This window comes from Eptatretus burgeri, chromosome 12 (assembly GCF_056783735.1).
Source record: "Eptatretus burgeri isolate ZD-2024b chromosome 12, Ebu_testis_v1, whole genome shotgun sequence".
In the NCBI taxonomy this organism is placed as follows: domain Eukaryota; kingdom Metazoa; phylum Chordata; class Myxini; order Myxiniformes; family Myxinidae; genus Eptatretus; species Eptatretus burgeri.
Window position 1 is genome coordinate 60,019,081 of NC_140972.1, and position 16,375 is coordinate 60,035,455.

At 43.8% G+C, this 16,375-nt stretch overlaps 1 protein-coding gene across 1 annotated transcript in view; it reads right to left on the minus strand.

Annotated features, from left to right (window-relative positions):
• Positions 1-3,042: 3,042 nt before the first annotated feature.
• LOC147015717 (uncharacterized) overlaps positions 3,043-16,375 on the minus strand; it is a 71,014-nt gene continuing 57,681 nt past the window's right edge. The window contains exons 3-4 of the mRNA XM_085848160.1: positions 11,503-11,622; positions 3,043-3,865 (exon numbers count right to left, since the gene is read on the minus strand). Coding sequence (XP_085704286.1) covers positions 3,789-3,865; positions 11,503-11,622 — 197 coding nt within the window. The 3' untranslated portion in view covers positions 3,043-3,788. The remainder of the gene's footprint in view (positions 3,866-11,502; positions 11,623-16,375) is intronic.

Consider the following 16,375-nt stretch of genomic DNA (forward strand, 5'->3'; position numbering starts at 1 on the left):
CAAAATCGGACCGGGCATGTCCACAAAATAGTTGGGGACACTTTTCAGTAACAAACCGCCGCCAGTCAGCCATCTTGGATCTGATGAGACTCCAGAGACAGGTTGTTGATTATGATGATGAGTCATTTATCTTATATGCTCTGGAGAAGGGTAAGGAGAAAGAAATAATAATTCACACACGTGACATGTAGTACATACAGAATATACTTGGCATTCCAAGAAGCTGAAGCAAATGTTATGACTTTGCAAGACATGTCAAAGATGTGAAAAGAAGTACATTTCCAAACTAGAACGGTACTCAGTAGAGCGCATACCTTCTCCAGGTTGAACAGTTTACATTTTGTATCCCACTGATAGGCCGGATCTGGATGCATACCTGAACCAAAATCAAATCGGCTTGTTCTTGTCACCTGCCCAACTAATCCACTAAGTATTGTCATAACTCGTCCATAACGTTTTGAGATATCGTGCTATTCGTCGTTTTTGGCCCTATCTGGCCCTATCTGGCCCCATCTCTCAATGGTGAAGAATCACTCTAAAAATTAAAAATAATTCTCGTATCCGGATCCAGATAATTATCAAAATCATATCAATTTGCCCTTATCACACACCCAATATGTCCACCAAGTTTTGGCTGAATATGTCGACAACGTTTTGAGATATCTTGCTCACAGACAAACACACAGATATACAGATAGTGGTGAAAACATAAACTCCGTCCAGCTTCGGTGGTGGAGGTAATAAGCTATTTACAAGGAATCACTACGGTACTGTATGTTTGTTTTACTTCAGTGCATTCCTGAACCGCCCGATGGAAGTAGTTGAAAACTGAAAACTAGTGGTGGTACTGGAGGTGTTGCGTTTAGCCGGTTAAAGAAATATCCACATGGTGACGTTCCATTGCCACTGTTGTTTAAGTCTGTTGTAGCATGTCTTGGATGATATCCCAGATATGTAGCACGCAGCAACAAAATGGAGAAGGTACAGTACAGGGAAGGGTGACCAAATTAGTCACTACCATCCACCATCTCCTCCACCAAGAGGGACTGAGACACCTGAATATGTACTCTCGAAGTAACAGATGCAGGCCAGGTGACATGATCCAGGTTTTCTGGATCGTAAAAGGACTAGACCGCAACAACCTCTACCATGTCTTCACTCCTGCAATTACCAACTCCACCAGAAGTCATCCCATGAAGGTGTTCAAGCCAAGGTGTAAGCTACTATTCAGAAGCAGTTTCTTCAGTCAAAGTGATTGAGGATTTGAACAGCCCCTCAACTTCCATGGTGGAATCCACATCTGTAACAACCTTTAAAAATAACCTGGACAAATCCTGGTAAAGTAAAATATTCAGCTTGCACTGACTGACTGTGTGCCTCTCTTCCTGATTTAAAACAACTATTTACCAACCACCGCAAATCAACCAATATGGAAGTGTACACTGGAATTTACCATAGGATATCATACTCCTCTCCCATACTATAATAATGATGATGATGATGATGATGATGATGATGATGATGATGATGATAGAAGCCTGTTGTTGGCTTAATGGTTAAGGTGTCTGGCTTAAGATCATAGGGTCGGATGTTGAATTAACACCAGGTGGTGTTGACTTCACCTTTCATCTTTCTGAGGCCAGCAAAATGAGCACCAGCGCACTGGTAATAGAGGGCACTGCATCAGCTGCAGAGCCACGCCTCTAGAAAATGATGTAACCACAGCCACAGGCTGCACACAATAGCTCGATGATAATAGACGATAGGTAGATGATAATAGACGATAACTAGATGATAATAGGGCTCCAGTGGAGGGACCACCCCAATGTTCTCCACGTAAATGTGTATCGGATAGCACCACCTTGTGGAAGACTGCATTACAAGTCATAAATCATAAAGCAGGGTGGGGAGAGGGTGGGATTTAACCCTCAGTAAGGACAGGTTATTTTCCAGTACCTTATATGTCCAATTCTTGCTGTTCCAGCCAGTGGCTTCCGCCTTGCAGATCTCTCAAAAACACCAGGAGAACCACTGGGATAGATGCATGTTGATATATATAATTATCAATGCAACGGTTTGTGGCCATTACTTTCCACAAAAAACAAGAATTTATGTTCAAAAGAAAATAGCATTTGTCTCGTCATTTCATTTCCATTCCAGCTTGGTGTTGGTTTAACGGTAAGGTGTCTGCCTTAAGATTTTATGGTCTTGAGTTTGAGCCCCTGTTAACCGTTGAAATAACACCAGGTGGGTTGACTCAGCTGGTCATCCTTCTGAGGTTGGCAAAATGAGTACCAGCTTACTGGAAACAGGGGCACTGCATCAGCGGCACAGTCGAGCTCCTAGAAAATGATGCAACCAGCAACCTTAGGCTACATGTGAAACAACAACAACATTGTCACTCCACAAAAGTTTTGGTTTCTTGGTGTTTAAATTGAGATGTTCTTGACACCTTGTTGAAAGCAATATCAAATGGTAATTTACTGCTACCATAACTATTATATTTCCAGAACGCAACAAATTGTTCCCACTTTCTTGTAGGATTCGGCCAGAGAACGTTTTTGGCCAAAGCCTTTCACGAACCAGATAGCCAGATCTGACGTTCGAATGAAAGTGTCAGGAATTTGCGATTTGTTAAGAGTCCAGTGTAACTGACCGACTCTTCACGAAATATACCATTACATCTTTAACTTGTACCAATGCCTCAAGGGCTGGCTGAGAGGTCCACCAGCTTAACGTAAGGTACCATTGCATCTTTAATTTGCACCAACGCCTCAAGTGCAGGCTGAGGGGACAACCGGCTTCACGTCCATCCTCCTCACAGCGCAGTGAGTGCACACATTGGTGCCTCACCCTGCATGTGAAACACTGGGAGGGGCAGTTTATAGCTGGGTCATGATGATGATGTGACAATGCATTTAATTGCATTGAAATCGGCTCGTCCAACTTGCTTTTCCTCTTTAATGATGAATTCATTTTCAACTGATCATTACACACAATCCTCGTGTCTCAAGTCGAGACCTTCGAGCATTTACACGGAGAAAAGTTATTCACAATAACGACAAAATGAAAATAACTGTCAATGGAAGATAAAGTGATATTAATAATTTGAACAAGAAAAAGAGCAATCAGAGATTGCAGACCCTTATCAGGACTTGTTTTGTGTGGTGTTTGTGTCGTGTGTTGTGTGGTGTATTTTGTGTGGCGTTTGTGTACTGGTGTGTTGTGTCATTAACAAGAGACATAATTCGAACTGCGACTTTATAACTGCTGGCAGTGATGACCGGGTACCAAGACGTCCCGCTTTGATCGGACACCCGATCCTAACCCATGACGATTTTTTATTATCATTCAATTGAGTCTAGAATGGGATTAAATAAATTCAATTCAAATCAAATGGAAGACCAAATGGGTACAGTCCTGTATTGGAGTAATTCGAAGGAACCCAAACAAGCAAAAAGCAAAGATGAAGTCATCAGGAGGAACCTGGATAGGATTCACATTTCATCTGCGACTCCTCTACCCTCAAACCCATCCAGGCAGAGCCAAATTAGCCTTATTCAAAATAAAATGAAAAAAATCCAAAAGAACCCAGATACCCCAAAATTAAATAATTCTAGCTGCTACACCATGCGTCCGATCAGGTTCAATTTTATAACATATATTCCGCATCATTACTAGATCATAATTGTGAATTGATGAAACAATTGATTAAGTGGTTTAAGAAAATGAAATTTTAAAAGATTTTTCACTCAATCCAATATGGCTGTCAGACCATGTGACATCAATTATTCATGAATACCCTGGTATCCCCAAGGCTTGGGGAACATTTGTGTGAAGTTTCTCTTCGATCTGTTCAGCCGTTCTGGAGAAGAAGATTTTTGTAGGTTTTAGGGTAAAATAAAATTTGGCTGCCAAACCATGTGACCTATGATGTCATATGTGTGAAACATTTGTTCTTCATGAATAGGCGGTCATACTTGTAAAGTTTCGCCTCGATCTGTTCAGCCACTTCAGAGAAGAGGATTTTTGAAGGTTTAAAAAAAAACAAAAAAACAATGTGGCTGCCGAATCATGTGACTGATGACCCAAAAACCCAATGACCCTAGATGACCCCAAAAAATTCCATACTGATCAGATGTAGCATTCTACAGTATGCAATTATGACATCATAACGAAGGCAACTGTGTTGTCATCAAAAAAGCACACATTTCTCATGGTTAGTACTTGCTATGTGGCAAGTTTCGATTTTTTCCTTGGCCCAGTTTCAGAGATACAGAGGTCCAAAGTTTCTGTTTTTCCAAAATGGCTACCACACCACGTGACCTATGATGTCATAATTATCAGTAAAACATTCTACATGAGTAGTCACTGGGTTGGTGAAAATTTCGTCTCAATCCGACAAACGATTGCGGAAAAATATCACGAAAGTTCTGTGTGGACAAACAGACAGACAGACAAACAAACAAGAAGAAGTCGTACAGAGCACGACACTTGCAAAATCCATAAAACAGATTTGAATTCAATGATCAAATATGCAACTCCTTTTGAAATTTCAAGTGAATCGGATGAAAATTGACAATTTCAAAAACTAGGCTTTCGTTGACCTTTTCGGCGATGTTAACCTCAAAAATAATTTTCTGATTGAATTCAGTGACCTGAAATATAAATCCTCTTCAAATTTCAAGTCAATCGGATGAAAATTGAGGATTTTAGAAATAACACCTTAGTTGTTGACCTTGGGCCTATGTTGACCTTTTGGTCTATGTTGACTTCAAAATAATTGGCTCGTTGAATTCAGTGATCTGAAGTATAAATCCTCTTCAAATTTCAAGTCAATTGGATTAAAATTGAGGAGTTTAGAAATCTCATCTAAATTGTTGACCTTTGGCCTGTGTTGACCTTTGGCTTATGTTGACCTTTTGGTCGATGTTGACCTCAAAAATAATTGACTAGTTGAATTCAGTCACATTAAATATAATTTCCTCTTAAAATTTCAAGTCAATCGCATGAAAATTGAGGATTTTAGAAATCTCACTTGTTGTTGACCTTTGGCCTATGTTGACCTTTTGACCTCTAAAACAAGAGGCTTCTTCTTTATGACAAACTTTATCAAGTGGTGAAGTTTCGTGAAGATCGGTTTGGAATTGTGACCTGCAGGCGACAAACAGGCAGACAGACAAACAGGCAGACAGATAAACAGACAGGCAGACAGACAAACAAGCCGGTAGGCGACATGGCTGCTCGCTCTAGATGGAAAGCTGTCCGATATTTATGTACATTCATAAATATTCATGTACATGCGATGAATCAATTTAGCACAATAAATATGATAATCACAGCCCTCTTAGTTTGCGCCCAGAAACCCGCCTTGTGAAATTTCAGGCATGTTTCCAAAGAGACTCCAACAAATGGCAGCCCTGGTAATTCCATTTACGTATCTATTCGCTAAAGATTTTATTTTTTTATATGATGCTGTAAGACATTCTCCTTGGGCACAAAAAAACAGGTCCCTCGGAGGTCCAGTTTCGGAGGTATTGATTTTTTTTGTACAGTCCACAATAAGTGTACGATGTACGATAAAGTATTTTAGCTGTTGCTAAGCAATGGAGGTGTGCATAGCAACCATTCATTTTTGTGTACATGCTTGCCACATTTTTTTTTTTGTACACCTTGTTGAGGCTCTTACGAGAGCTAACACACAACGCACATCAAGGGGGGGCATGAGACAAGAGGGGCGGGAAGGGAAGGACAAAATAGTGGGGAACAGAGACATTTGGAGATCTGTGGAAGGGAGAGGGATGGGACGGGGAACATGGGGAATAGAAGATGGACATTACAGGGACATTCAGGAAGGAAAGCAGGGAATTTGAAGGAGGTGGGCTTGGGTGGATTATCGGGGGTAGAAAAGATCGAGGATTTGGATGGGGGATGATAAGAGGTGGTGGAGAACAGCTGTTTTGAAGGCCTGGAGGGAAGAATGGGAATGAATAGAGTGAGGGAGTTTATTCCAAAGGCAGGAAAAAAGAGGAATGAAAGAGAGAAGGTGAGCAGTGATTCGTGATTTTGGTAGTTTTACCAGAAGGGGGTTGTTGGCGGACCTTGAGTGCCCTGCAGAAATGTGGTGGGGACAAATAGCAGAGAGAGCAGGGGGGCGAGGCTGGAGAGGAGACGGTAGAAGACAGGAAGACCACCGACCAACCTGCGGTGATTGAGTGAGAGGCCCAAAGACAGCCTCATTGCGGGAGATGCCAATGATCCAAAATGCCTTAGTTTCTATAGCGTGAAGCCGAGAAAGGTAGGAGGCAGGAGCACCAGCCCAGAGGGGAGAGCAGTACACCATCAGGCTGCGGACAAAAGCTTTGTAAGTGGTCAGGAGCTCAGGTGGGCTGAGGAAGGACTTTGCACGACGGAGGATTCCCAGTCGGCGACTGGCTTTGGAGGCGAGGTTTGAGATGTGTCTTTCCCAGGAAAGATCATGGCAGATAGTGAGACCCAGAGGCTTAAAAGAAAGGACTTATTCCAGAGGATTGTTGATAAAGTGGATGGGGGGGGGGGTTCTAAACGGTCCTTTCAAAGACATAGTGAGAGTGTGAGATTTGTCTGGATTGAAGGACATGTTCCACGTGTTGGACCAGTTTCTGATTTTATCCAGATCAGCAGTGAGCGAAGAAGCTGCTGCTTGCCGGTCTGAGGGATGACCGATGGTACGGTAGAGGGTGGAGTCATCAGAAAAGAGATATAGTGGATTTTCCAGAGAGTCGGAGAGATCATTGATGAAAACCAGAAAAAGAACAGGGCCCAGAACGCTACCTTGAGGAACTCCAGCCTGGACAGGAAGGGGGGATGAAAGAACTCCATTTAGGGCCACACGTTGACTGCAACAAGAGAGGAAGTTTGTGAGCCATGAGTGGAGATGGCCTTGGATACCATAGGAAGAGAGTTTGGTGAGCAGGGCAGGGTGCCAGACTGTGTCAAAAGCACGTGATATGTCCAGGGATACGGCTCAGATTTCCTGTCTGGCATTGAGGGCTTCCATCCATTATTGTGAGAGCAGAAGCAGCATATCCAGGGTAGAGTGACCTGGTCTGAAACCAAATTGATGATCAGAAATCAAGCCATTGGAGAAGAGGAAGGATTTGATGTCTGAAGCGATGATGGATTCCATAACCTTGCTGATGATTGGGAGAAGGCTGATTGGTCTGTAGTTGCAGGAATCTGTTTTTGCACCTTTTTTGTGCAGGGCAGTAATGTTTGCTGATTTCCAAGAAGATGGCAGATGGCCTTGAGCAAATGAGGGGATGAATAAAATAGAGAGAGGGTGAACAAGAGCAGAAGAGCAGGCTTTGAGGACACGTGGGCTGATGCCGTCTCGACCGGTTGCAGAATCTGAGTCGAAGTTTGACAGCAAGCTCTCCACCTTGTCAGGAGAAAAGGATACAGAGTCCAGGGACAGTTGGGTGCGACTGGGTAAGGTTGGTAGAGAAAGTGATGGGTTTTGGACACAATATTTAGCTGCAAACGGGTAAGGGAGGGGATGGGGGGGAGGAAACATACACCAGAAACAGATTTGATTAGATGCCACCAGGATTTTGAGGAGAGAGATAGGTTTGAGAGTTCAGACTTGAGATGAGAAAGATGTTGTTTTCTGGCTCTCCTGAGGGTAGATACACTTGTTCTGAGCTTTGTTGAAGGAACTGAGATTGCCCTCAGTTGGATTTGCTTTGCATGAGGCAAAGGCAAGTTGTTCCAGGGCAACTGCCTCACCACAAGCTTCAGTGAACCAAGGGCGGGAGGACGGGTAGGACAACTGAAGATGACAGGGGATAAATCTGTGCATGAGGGAGAGCAAATTTCTTTGAAAGAATTCCCAGGATGAGTTGATGTTGGAGAAAGTAGTGATAGGAGACCAGTCTATAAGTTTGATGGCTGCTTGGAGACCCTGCCAGTCGGCTTGAGTGAAATGCCAGACTCGATGGCGGTGAGGTGGTTCTCTGATAATAGCCAGAGAGATGTCCACTTTGACAAGGACGTGGTTAGAAGAACCGATTGGAGCGAAGGAAGAGCAGCAGATATTGTCAGGGAAATTTGTCAAAATCAGATCCAGAAGAGATGGAGTACCATTGGTTGAGATCCGGGTCGGGAAGTTGACCGATTGAGTCAGTCCCAATGAGTCTCAGAAAGTTTTTGCTGAGGTGCCATGACAGGTGAGAGAGGTACCCACACCTGGCCGACTCGCATGATGACAATTGAAGTCGCCACATATGAGGAAGAGAGAATTTGGATGAGAAGATAGAAGTTGGTCCATGCTTTCAGATAGTGAGGTGTAGATGGAGTCATCACTGTTAGGTGGACGGTACAGTACACATATAAACATGAGGTGGGAGTGGAGGGGAAGCCATAGCCAGAGGTATTCCTGAGGGTATGGGGGAGTGAGGGCAGTGCATGGAGAGTGAGGAATGGAGTCTTTGATGAAGAGTGCAACTCCTCCACCAGGACGAGGCTCAGGTCTGTCAAACTGGAGGAGGGAGTAACCAGGGAGAGATACTTGGGAGTCAGACACGTCTTGGGGGAGGAAAGTTTCTGTTCGGCAGATTATGTCTGGTTTGTCAGTGGCAACCTGTATGGAAAGATCTGAAAGGTTTGAGCGAAGGCCCCGGATATTTGAGGTCCATACCTTTAATGACGAGGTAGGGGAGGAGGCTTTGGGTGCAGGGGGTGGGGGGAGGGGGTAGGGCAAGGGATGAGGGGGAGGTGAGGAGTGTTGTTGCAAGAGTGTGGGAGATTGCAGTATAGCCCGGGGAGGGGCAGAATGAGGAGGAGAAAAGGCTCTGTGGTGCTGGGGAGAGGGAAGACAAGAGAGGGGGAAGAAGCCAGTTGAGGATTTGAGCAGCTGGAGTGAAGAGATGGAGGTGAGAGGGCAGTGGAAGGAGGCAGCTTTGTGGATGGGAGGGGGGCAACTTTGGGAAGGATGAGTGAGGGGGATGAATGGTGGGAGAAAGGTGAGGGGGGAGTTTTTGAGAGAGGTGAGAGGGAGGCTTGGAGGGAGAAGAGTGGGATGGTTCCTTTGAGAGTGAGGGGTGAGAGGAGTGAGTTGGCACTGAAGTTGGAAAAAAAATAATGGTCGATGGAAAGCGAACATTCATAGCAAACTGGGGTTATTTTAGGTCAGTTATTCGATTGAACACATTTCTTGAGGGATGCAATAAAAGCGAATTCAGAGAATGGAGAGAAGAAACGCTGTAATAGTTGGATTTTTTAGGCACGGTATGAAGGAAAGGTCGAATTGAGAGCAGTCTGTTTAAATAGTAGAAGAGTAGTGCATTCTGATACAGTAAAGAGTACCGCAAGTGTGAAAGAGGAAGATGAAGCATTATAAGAGATCGTTTTTGTTGTTATTATTAATGTTTTAGAGAGTTTTCAACAGATTAGGTCATGGAAGTGTTGTAGGAAAAAATTGAGGAAGAAGAAGAGGAGATGAAGAAGAATACGAAGAAGAAGAAGAAGAATTGGAGAAAGGTGGGGTTTTTTTTAAAGATAAGAAATAGAGTGATTAGTTGGGATGGGGGACGTTAAGAAAGTGGGAAAGATAGAAATTGAAGATAATGGGGAGAAAAATACAAATAACATGATCGTACACTGAGGGGAACAAAGAGTAGGCCTCAAGCCTCAAGGATAGGCCTCAAGCACCCAGTAAGACAAGTTTGACGAAAAATCACAAAATAGAACGATTTTTGAAACAAAACCGAACTAGGAACACACAGTAACATGTAGGTGAGAAAATAAGCAGTTAAAACGGGACATATAACGACCAGAAACTTAACTTTGAGATCGTCAGCAGGGAGCCCCCAAGGAGACCTGCCAATGCTTCAAACCCAGAACCGGAAGTCATTATACACATTTCACCCAAGTTTCATCAAAATCATTTTCTCTTAGAGATATTCGCAATTAACCATTTCTGAAATGTTCGACATGTACTCGCCCAAAACCTATCTCCTCCTACAAATATTTTTTGTTATGGCTGCAAATTGGCATGAAGGGAGCAAGATAGATTGCGCACAGAACTCTAATCTTCGATTTTTCGATTTTTTTTTAATTTTTTTTTTATTTTTGACCACTTTAAAGGGCCATTGATATGCCGTTGCTAGGGCCTGGGGTCCCATATTCGAAAGCACATGATTCCCAAAAATATTGGTCCTACCTACTAAATTTCATTGGAATCGGTTGAGTGCTTTAGCCCCGAGGCTTGACCAAAGTTTCGCGGACAGACAGACAGATGGAAATGTCCAGAATAACGGTGCTCTAAGAGCAGCCAACAGACAGAATAACAAAATCGACTGACCAATATAGTTGAAAAATCTTCGATTTTGCAAGTGACAAGCAAACGGAATCAAATGCAATACCCCACTCCTTCGACAAGGATAAAAACAAAACACACTTGCTATCCACAGTTTTAGTAGTTTTTGTAATTTGCAATTCGTTCAGGATGCCGATGATAACTCGCCTACTCTTTACGAACGACACAGTGGGATGTTTTACATCCACCGCCAACCAGTCCAGTGCCAATGGACGGGGCCTCAGCTTTACGCCCATCCGGTGGACCAGCACATACATTGATGCCTTGCCCTGCGTGTGAAATACCAGGATGGCAGTTCATAGCTGGGTCAAGATTCGAACCGAGGCTAGACAGCTCAGAGGCGATTGTAATGCCCCATGGAGATTGATGATTCATGTTGTAGGTTTTCTCCCAGCTGAATTACCCTTCCTTGCCAGTGGTGAATACTTTCATCATGGCAATTACATGCGGAAGCTGAAAAGCACATTTATCTTTTGTAACCTTCATTTTCTTTTTCCTTTAGCTCGTTTTACAACTGTCTCTTTGTATCTCTACCTTCATTTCAGTGTTTGCTTCTTTCTGTCCTGAATTCTGGATAAGGTTTTTGTGTTTGGAGACCCCTTGCATTCATGGTGTCCTTAAACTGATCTTTGAATCATCTTCTGAGATGTTTCATATCGACCATTTAAACCTTCTGATGAAGCCAAAAAAGGAGCAACACCACTCTGTAAGATTGGTGTTGACAAAATCTTTAGAAAAATCCACATAACTATTGGAAAGTGGTTATGTGGATTATGGGTGGTGTTCCTTGATAATGTAATGTGGTGATCTCATCAATTTTAATTGATGCAGTCCAGTCATTCTAGCTTAATAATAGATCATCATGAATTGCCCATTACTATGCATAACATTGATCACAATGAAAGCAAAAAGTTAAGATGCACTCGCCACGGAGTGGGTGGTCTACCTTTATTTGAGCTCAGCCATACTGGACTTACAAAATTATGTAATCTGCCCCAGAATGCTCGGTGCACATGCACAGATATCCAAGGCAATGGCAGCATTCAGGGTAACATAAGGTATATGGCATGTGTGAGATAAGGACAATGATTGTTACCTTACATAATTCACAAAATTGCCCAAAAACCTGGTAGCTTGCAACTCACCGTACTGCAAACTTGAGGATGTGGACCAGTGCAAGGCCCGGAGATTCGTAGATGGGCGCGTTCTTTCCAAACCTTCGACCATCGCTGACAGTGAGTGGACTTTGAACCTTGCGGGATTACCTTGTGGGAACATGGCAGGCTTGGTAATTTAGTTAATGGACGTCTGCTTTCAGAAAGATCATGCCATCATTCCCAACATTCAGGCAGGCCTCATTCCCAAACCAGTTAAAGGAAACACACTTTATCTGGCTTGGTTGCTTCTTAACACCGATGGAAAGGTCATAGCTGGGGCTTGTTAATGCACAGGAAAGTTTAAAATTATATTTACTGATGCTAATAAATGGCAATGTGTGTGTGTTTGTGTGTGTGTGTGTGTGTGTGTGTGTATGTGTGTATGTGTATGTGTGTGTCAGGGTGTCCCCTCCATAACTCCAAAACAATAAAACCTTGCAGTCTGAAACTTTACGTGCTCACTAAGAAAACTCCAAGGAAGTGCAGGAGTGAAAATTGGGTGTTTGGGTTAATTAAAACACCCCTTTTGAAGAAAATTAACGGCCGTATGTATTTATATCCTTTATCAGGCGAAACCTCAGCCACCTCACTCTTTGGGTCTTAAGGCATCGTCTGAAGCCGCCATGTTTTTGGCCTGCTCAACCATCTCTTGACCTGGAACAGGCCGCAATGATTTCCCAATGATAAAGTTTTTTTTTCACTTTCCTCACTCATTTATCAAATGCCTGTTCATCATTGCTACGAATCGCTGTATACATCGCTTTTGTAAGTACTAAAGTTTTCAAATTAAGAGGTGGAGCAAATTCATGCATTATATGATACAATTTTCCACGATGTACTCTCACGGACTAATTAAAGTATATAATCGAAATATTATTTCGGTTTTTGGGATCAGATATCGTCCCTTCCTCTCACTTCACAGTGTCTTCCCTTCCCCCACACCTCCTTGCTCCCCCACCCCTCCTCGCTCCCACACCCCTCTTTGCTCACACGCACCTCCTCTCTGCTTTCCCTTCCACCTTTTCACTCTCCCCCTCTCTCTACCCCACCCCCCTCTCTCTCTCCCCCACCTCTCTCCCTTTTCCTCCCTCCTTTAGTATTCCCATCAGTGAAGCAACGGGTGGTATTTGCTAGTAAATAAATATTTTTTGTTTGGTTCCGGGGCCACAAGAGAAATTATACTAGATTTTTGCATCTCTTGGTAAAAGGAGAAGCACCCAGCATTGTGTGTGTGTGTGTGTGTGTGTGTGTGTGTGTGTGTGTGTGTGTTTTACCCCCACTGCTGTTGCTCTAATTGTACTAACAGGATATGGTAGGAACTCAACACCACTCATCAACAGATAGTTCTTGTACTTCCTATATTTCTGTGAGGCCAGTTTTCATTCAGGAACAGAACAATTGTGGGGTTTATTTTGGGTTTTTTTGCATACCATGTCGAGGTTCGTGTAAAAGCTAACACACACAACATAAATAACAAGGCAGTAGACAAGAGGGGCAGGAGAGGGAAGCACAAAACAGTGAGGAACAGATACATTAGATCTGTGGAAATGGAGAGGGACGGGGTGGGCTACATGGGGTAAACAAGATGGTACTACAGCGACTTTCAGGAAGGAAAACAGGAAATTTGAAGGAGGTGGGTTTGGGGTGGATTAACAGGGGTAGAAATGATCATGGTTTTGGATGGGAGAAGATATGAGATGGTGGTGAACAGTGGTTTTCAAGACCTGGAGGGAGGAGTGGGTTGAACAGAGTGTGGGGAAAAAGAGGAATGAAAGAGTGAAGGTGAGCAGTGATTCTTGATTTTGGCAGTTTCACCAGAGGGGGATTATTAGCGGACTTTGAGCACCCTGCGGAAATATGGGTGGGACAGATCACAGACAGAGCAGGGGGGGGGGGCAAGGCCAGAGAGGAGATGGTAGAATTAAGAAAGACCACCGACCTGCATCCAGTGAGAGAGTGAGAGCGTGAGAGACCCCAAGACTCAACTTCAACACGGGAGATACCAATGATCCTAAAATCCTTGGTTTCCACAGCATGAAGTCGAGCTAGGTGTGAGGCAGGAGTACCAGCCAAAACAGGGGAGCAGTACTCCATCAGACAGCGAATTAAAGCTTTGTAAATGGTTAGAAGAACAGGTGTGCCAAGGAAGAACCTTGCAATGACATAGGATGCCCAGTTGGCAAATGGCTTTGGAGGCTTGCCTTGAAATATGGCTTTCACACAGGGGCGTCGATTGCTTTTGAAAAGTGGGGGGGACATTACATGTCCAGACCACGAAGCCCACTTTGTGCCAGCGTGGACACAGCAAGTGCACCCTTGCAAATCCTTGATTTTATACGCTCGTTGACATGCTGCCTTCTGATCACACAAATCCCTTAAATTAATCTGACCATCTTTTTATCAAATGTAAGCAGACGGAGCGAATTTAATTAAACATTAATCATACACATTTCAAAGTTTCAAGTGTCATCAAAGAAATATATATATATATATATATATATATATATATATATATATATATATATTATATATATGTATATATCTCTATATCTATAAAACTGAGGATGTGTGTGTGTGTGTGTGTGTGTGTATGTGTGTGTGTGTGTGTGTGTGTGTGTGTGTGTGTGTGTGTGTGTGTGTGTGTGTGTGTGTGTGTGTGTGTGTGTGTGTGTGTGTGTGTGTGTGTAGGTGTGTGTGTGTGTGTGTGTGTGTGGTCGTTATGCATTTCCACAAACTCCAACCGTTTCCATTCAAATTCGGTACGATTTTGGCTTTTGGTCCAACTTCGGTGATGGGCTATAATTTTTTTCCATAAAACTTCCGATATTCGAAAAAAAATCGATAAATCAATATCCCTTATGGGATTTTCCATTCAAATCCACTCAAGTTTAAGGCCTACGGGGGACGCAAATTTCCACTTTGCCCCGGGCGCCGTTTACCTCCGCTACGCCACTGCCGAAAAATCCCTGATTGCAGAACAAATCGATAATTAATTTCATTCTTGCACTTCCCACTCGACTCCCCAAATAAGCTTAAACGCAATTTCTTTTTAATTGCTCGCCCTCCCTACCTTTTCTGCTGCATACACTGCATTTGTGTATTGTGCTTGTGGTGCATGTGAGAAATTTAAGGTGTTAATTAACGTTAAGATGACGAAATCGATCCAGTGCATGCAGTTCACGCCGTGCACGCGTGCAAGCTTTTTGTGCATGACCTCATTGCGTGTGTCCCTATTGGTTGCTCAAGGTCATTGCCCTTAGCTTTACTTTTGCACCGACCACTCACGTGTGGTTTGGGATGCAACTCATTTGTCATTGGTCGGGCTATGCCGAGGAAAAACGTGTCACATTTTCTCCTGTTCCGCTATTGTCCGGTCACATCTTTAGTGCTGTGGACTACCGATTATCCTTTTTTCCTGTGATTGTGCTTCTGCTGTTTCCCGTTCTGACGTCGTTTCTTAAACGTTCGGAGGAACAATCCTGAGCTCGGCTGATTTTCAAACGCCGTTCGGTCACACTAACATTACACTTCCTATCCGTGAGTTATTACTTTTGCGTTTAACCACTCCCCCTTTTTTACATATTGTTTTTTCGATATAAACCCCAACTTACAAATTTACCTGTCGAAGTCTTACTCTTCCCTACAATTTTTTTTGTTCCAAAAACCGTAGTTCTTTTCAATCTCGGTTTACCTTTTTCGATAATGCTGCCTAAAAAGAGGGCTTGTCTTGGGCGTCAGACAGCGTTAGCCACAACTCGAAGGGTTTCTCGGGCAAACGAGTGGCTCGAGGAAACTACCGCCCGACTTTCACAGAATGCCCTGCGTGCAGCGGAAATCAGTGCTTCGGAGGGCGATGAACAGCGGGCGGTTCGGCTTTCCAGGAACGCTGCTGCAACAGCTCTTTCTAGGTCTACTGAGACTCCACAAGAGCGACACGCAAGGTTAGACGGCAATAGTCAACGGCGGGACAACATCCGTGGCGTCACGTGCCCAAACAAACAGTTTTGGTTTCGAAAAGCTTTTCAGTACGAGGCCGAAGTTAAGTATTCCATGCGTGGTGACATACAAATTGGTGAGATGCGCTTCATCTGCCAATTTTGTCGTGCCCTTAGGTGTGGTGGGGAGTCGCCAGGGATGTGCTGCTCCAACGGTAAGGTCAGTCTACCTCCACAGCCTTTAAGGGACCTGCTTGCAGAGTCTTCATTGACTTCAGATAGTTTCCTTAAGCTCATCAGGACATATAACAGTGCCTTCCAAATGACCTCTTTCAGGGCGCATGTTGTTAGGGAAGGGGGTTGGATGCCGACGTTCAGAGTCCAGGGTCTGGTTTACCATCTAATCGGGTCGTTGCTCCCTTCGCAAAACTGTAAACCTTCGTTTTTTCAGATTTACTTCATTGCTGACTACAACAAACAGGCCGATGCACGAATTGATATTTTCTCTCCACCTGAGGACGACGAAGAACATGACACCTGAGACAGGGTCGTGCTGCTTAGCTTGCAACGCATGCTGCACGAGAAAAATAATTACATTCGGAGTTTTAAGTGCGCCTTAGAGTCAGCCCCATCCCCTACTTTTTCCATTGTCATTGACGCGGATAAGAGGCCTGCGGGGGAGCACGCCTGCCGATACAATGCCCCTTCATATAACAAGGTCGCCATACTCCTCCATGGGGACCAGCGTAAAAAGTGGGACATTGTTTTGCACAGTCGCGATAGCCGTCTTCAACGAATCAATGAAACGCACCGGTCATATGACGCCCTACAATATCCGCTCCTATTCCCTTGCGGTGCAGACGGATATCGCTTCGGAATTCCTCAGGTTGAACCGAGTGATCCATAAAAGTGAGGGTGTGTGTGTG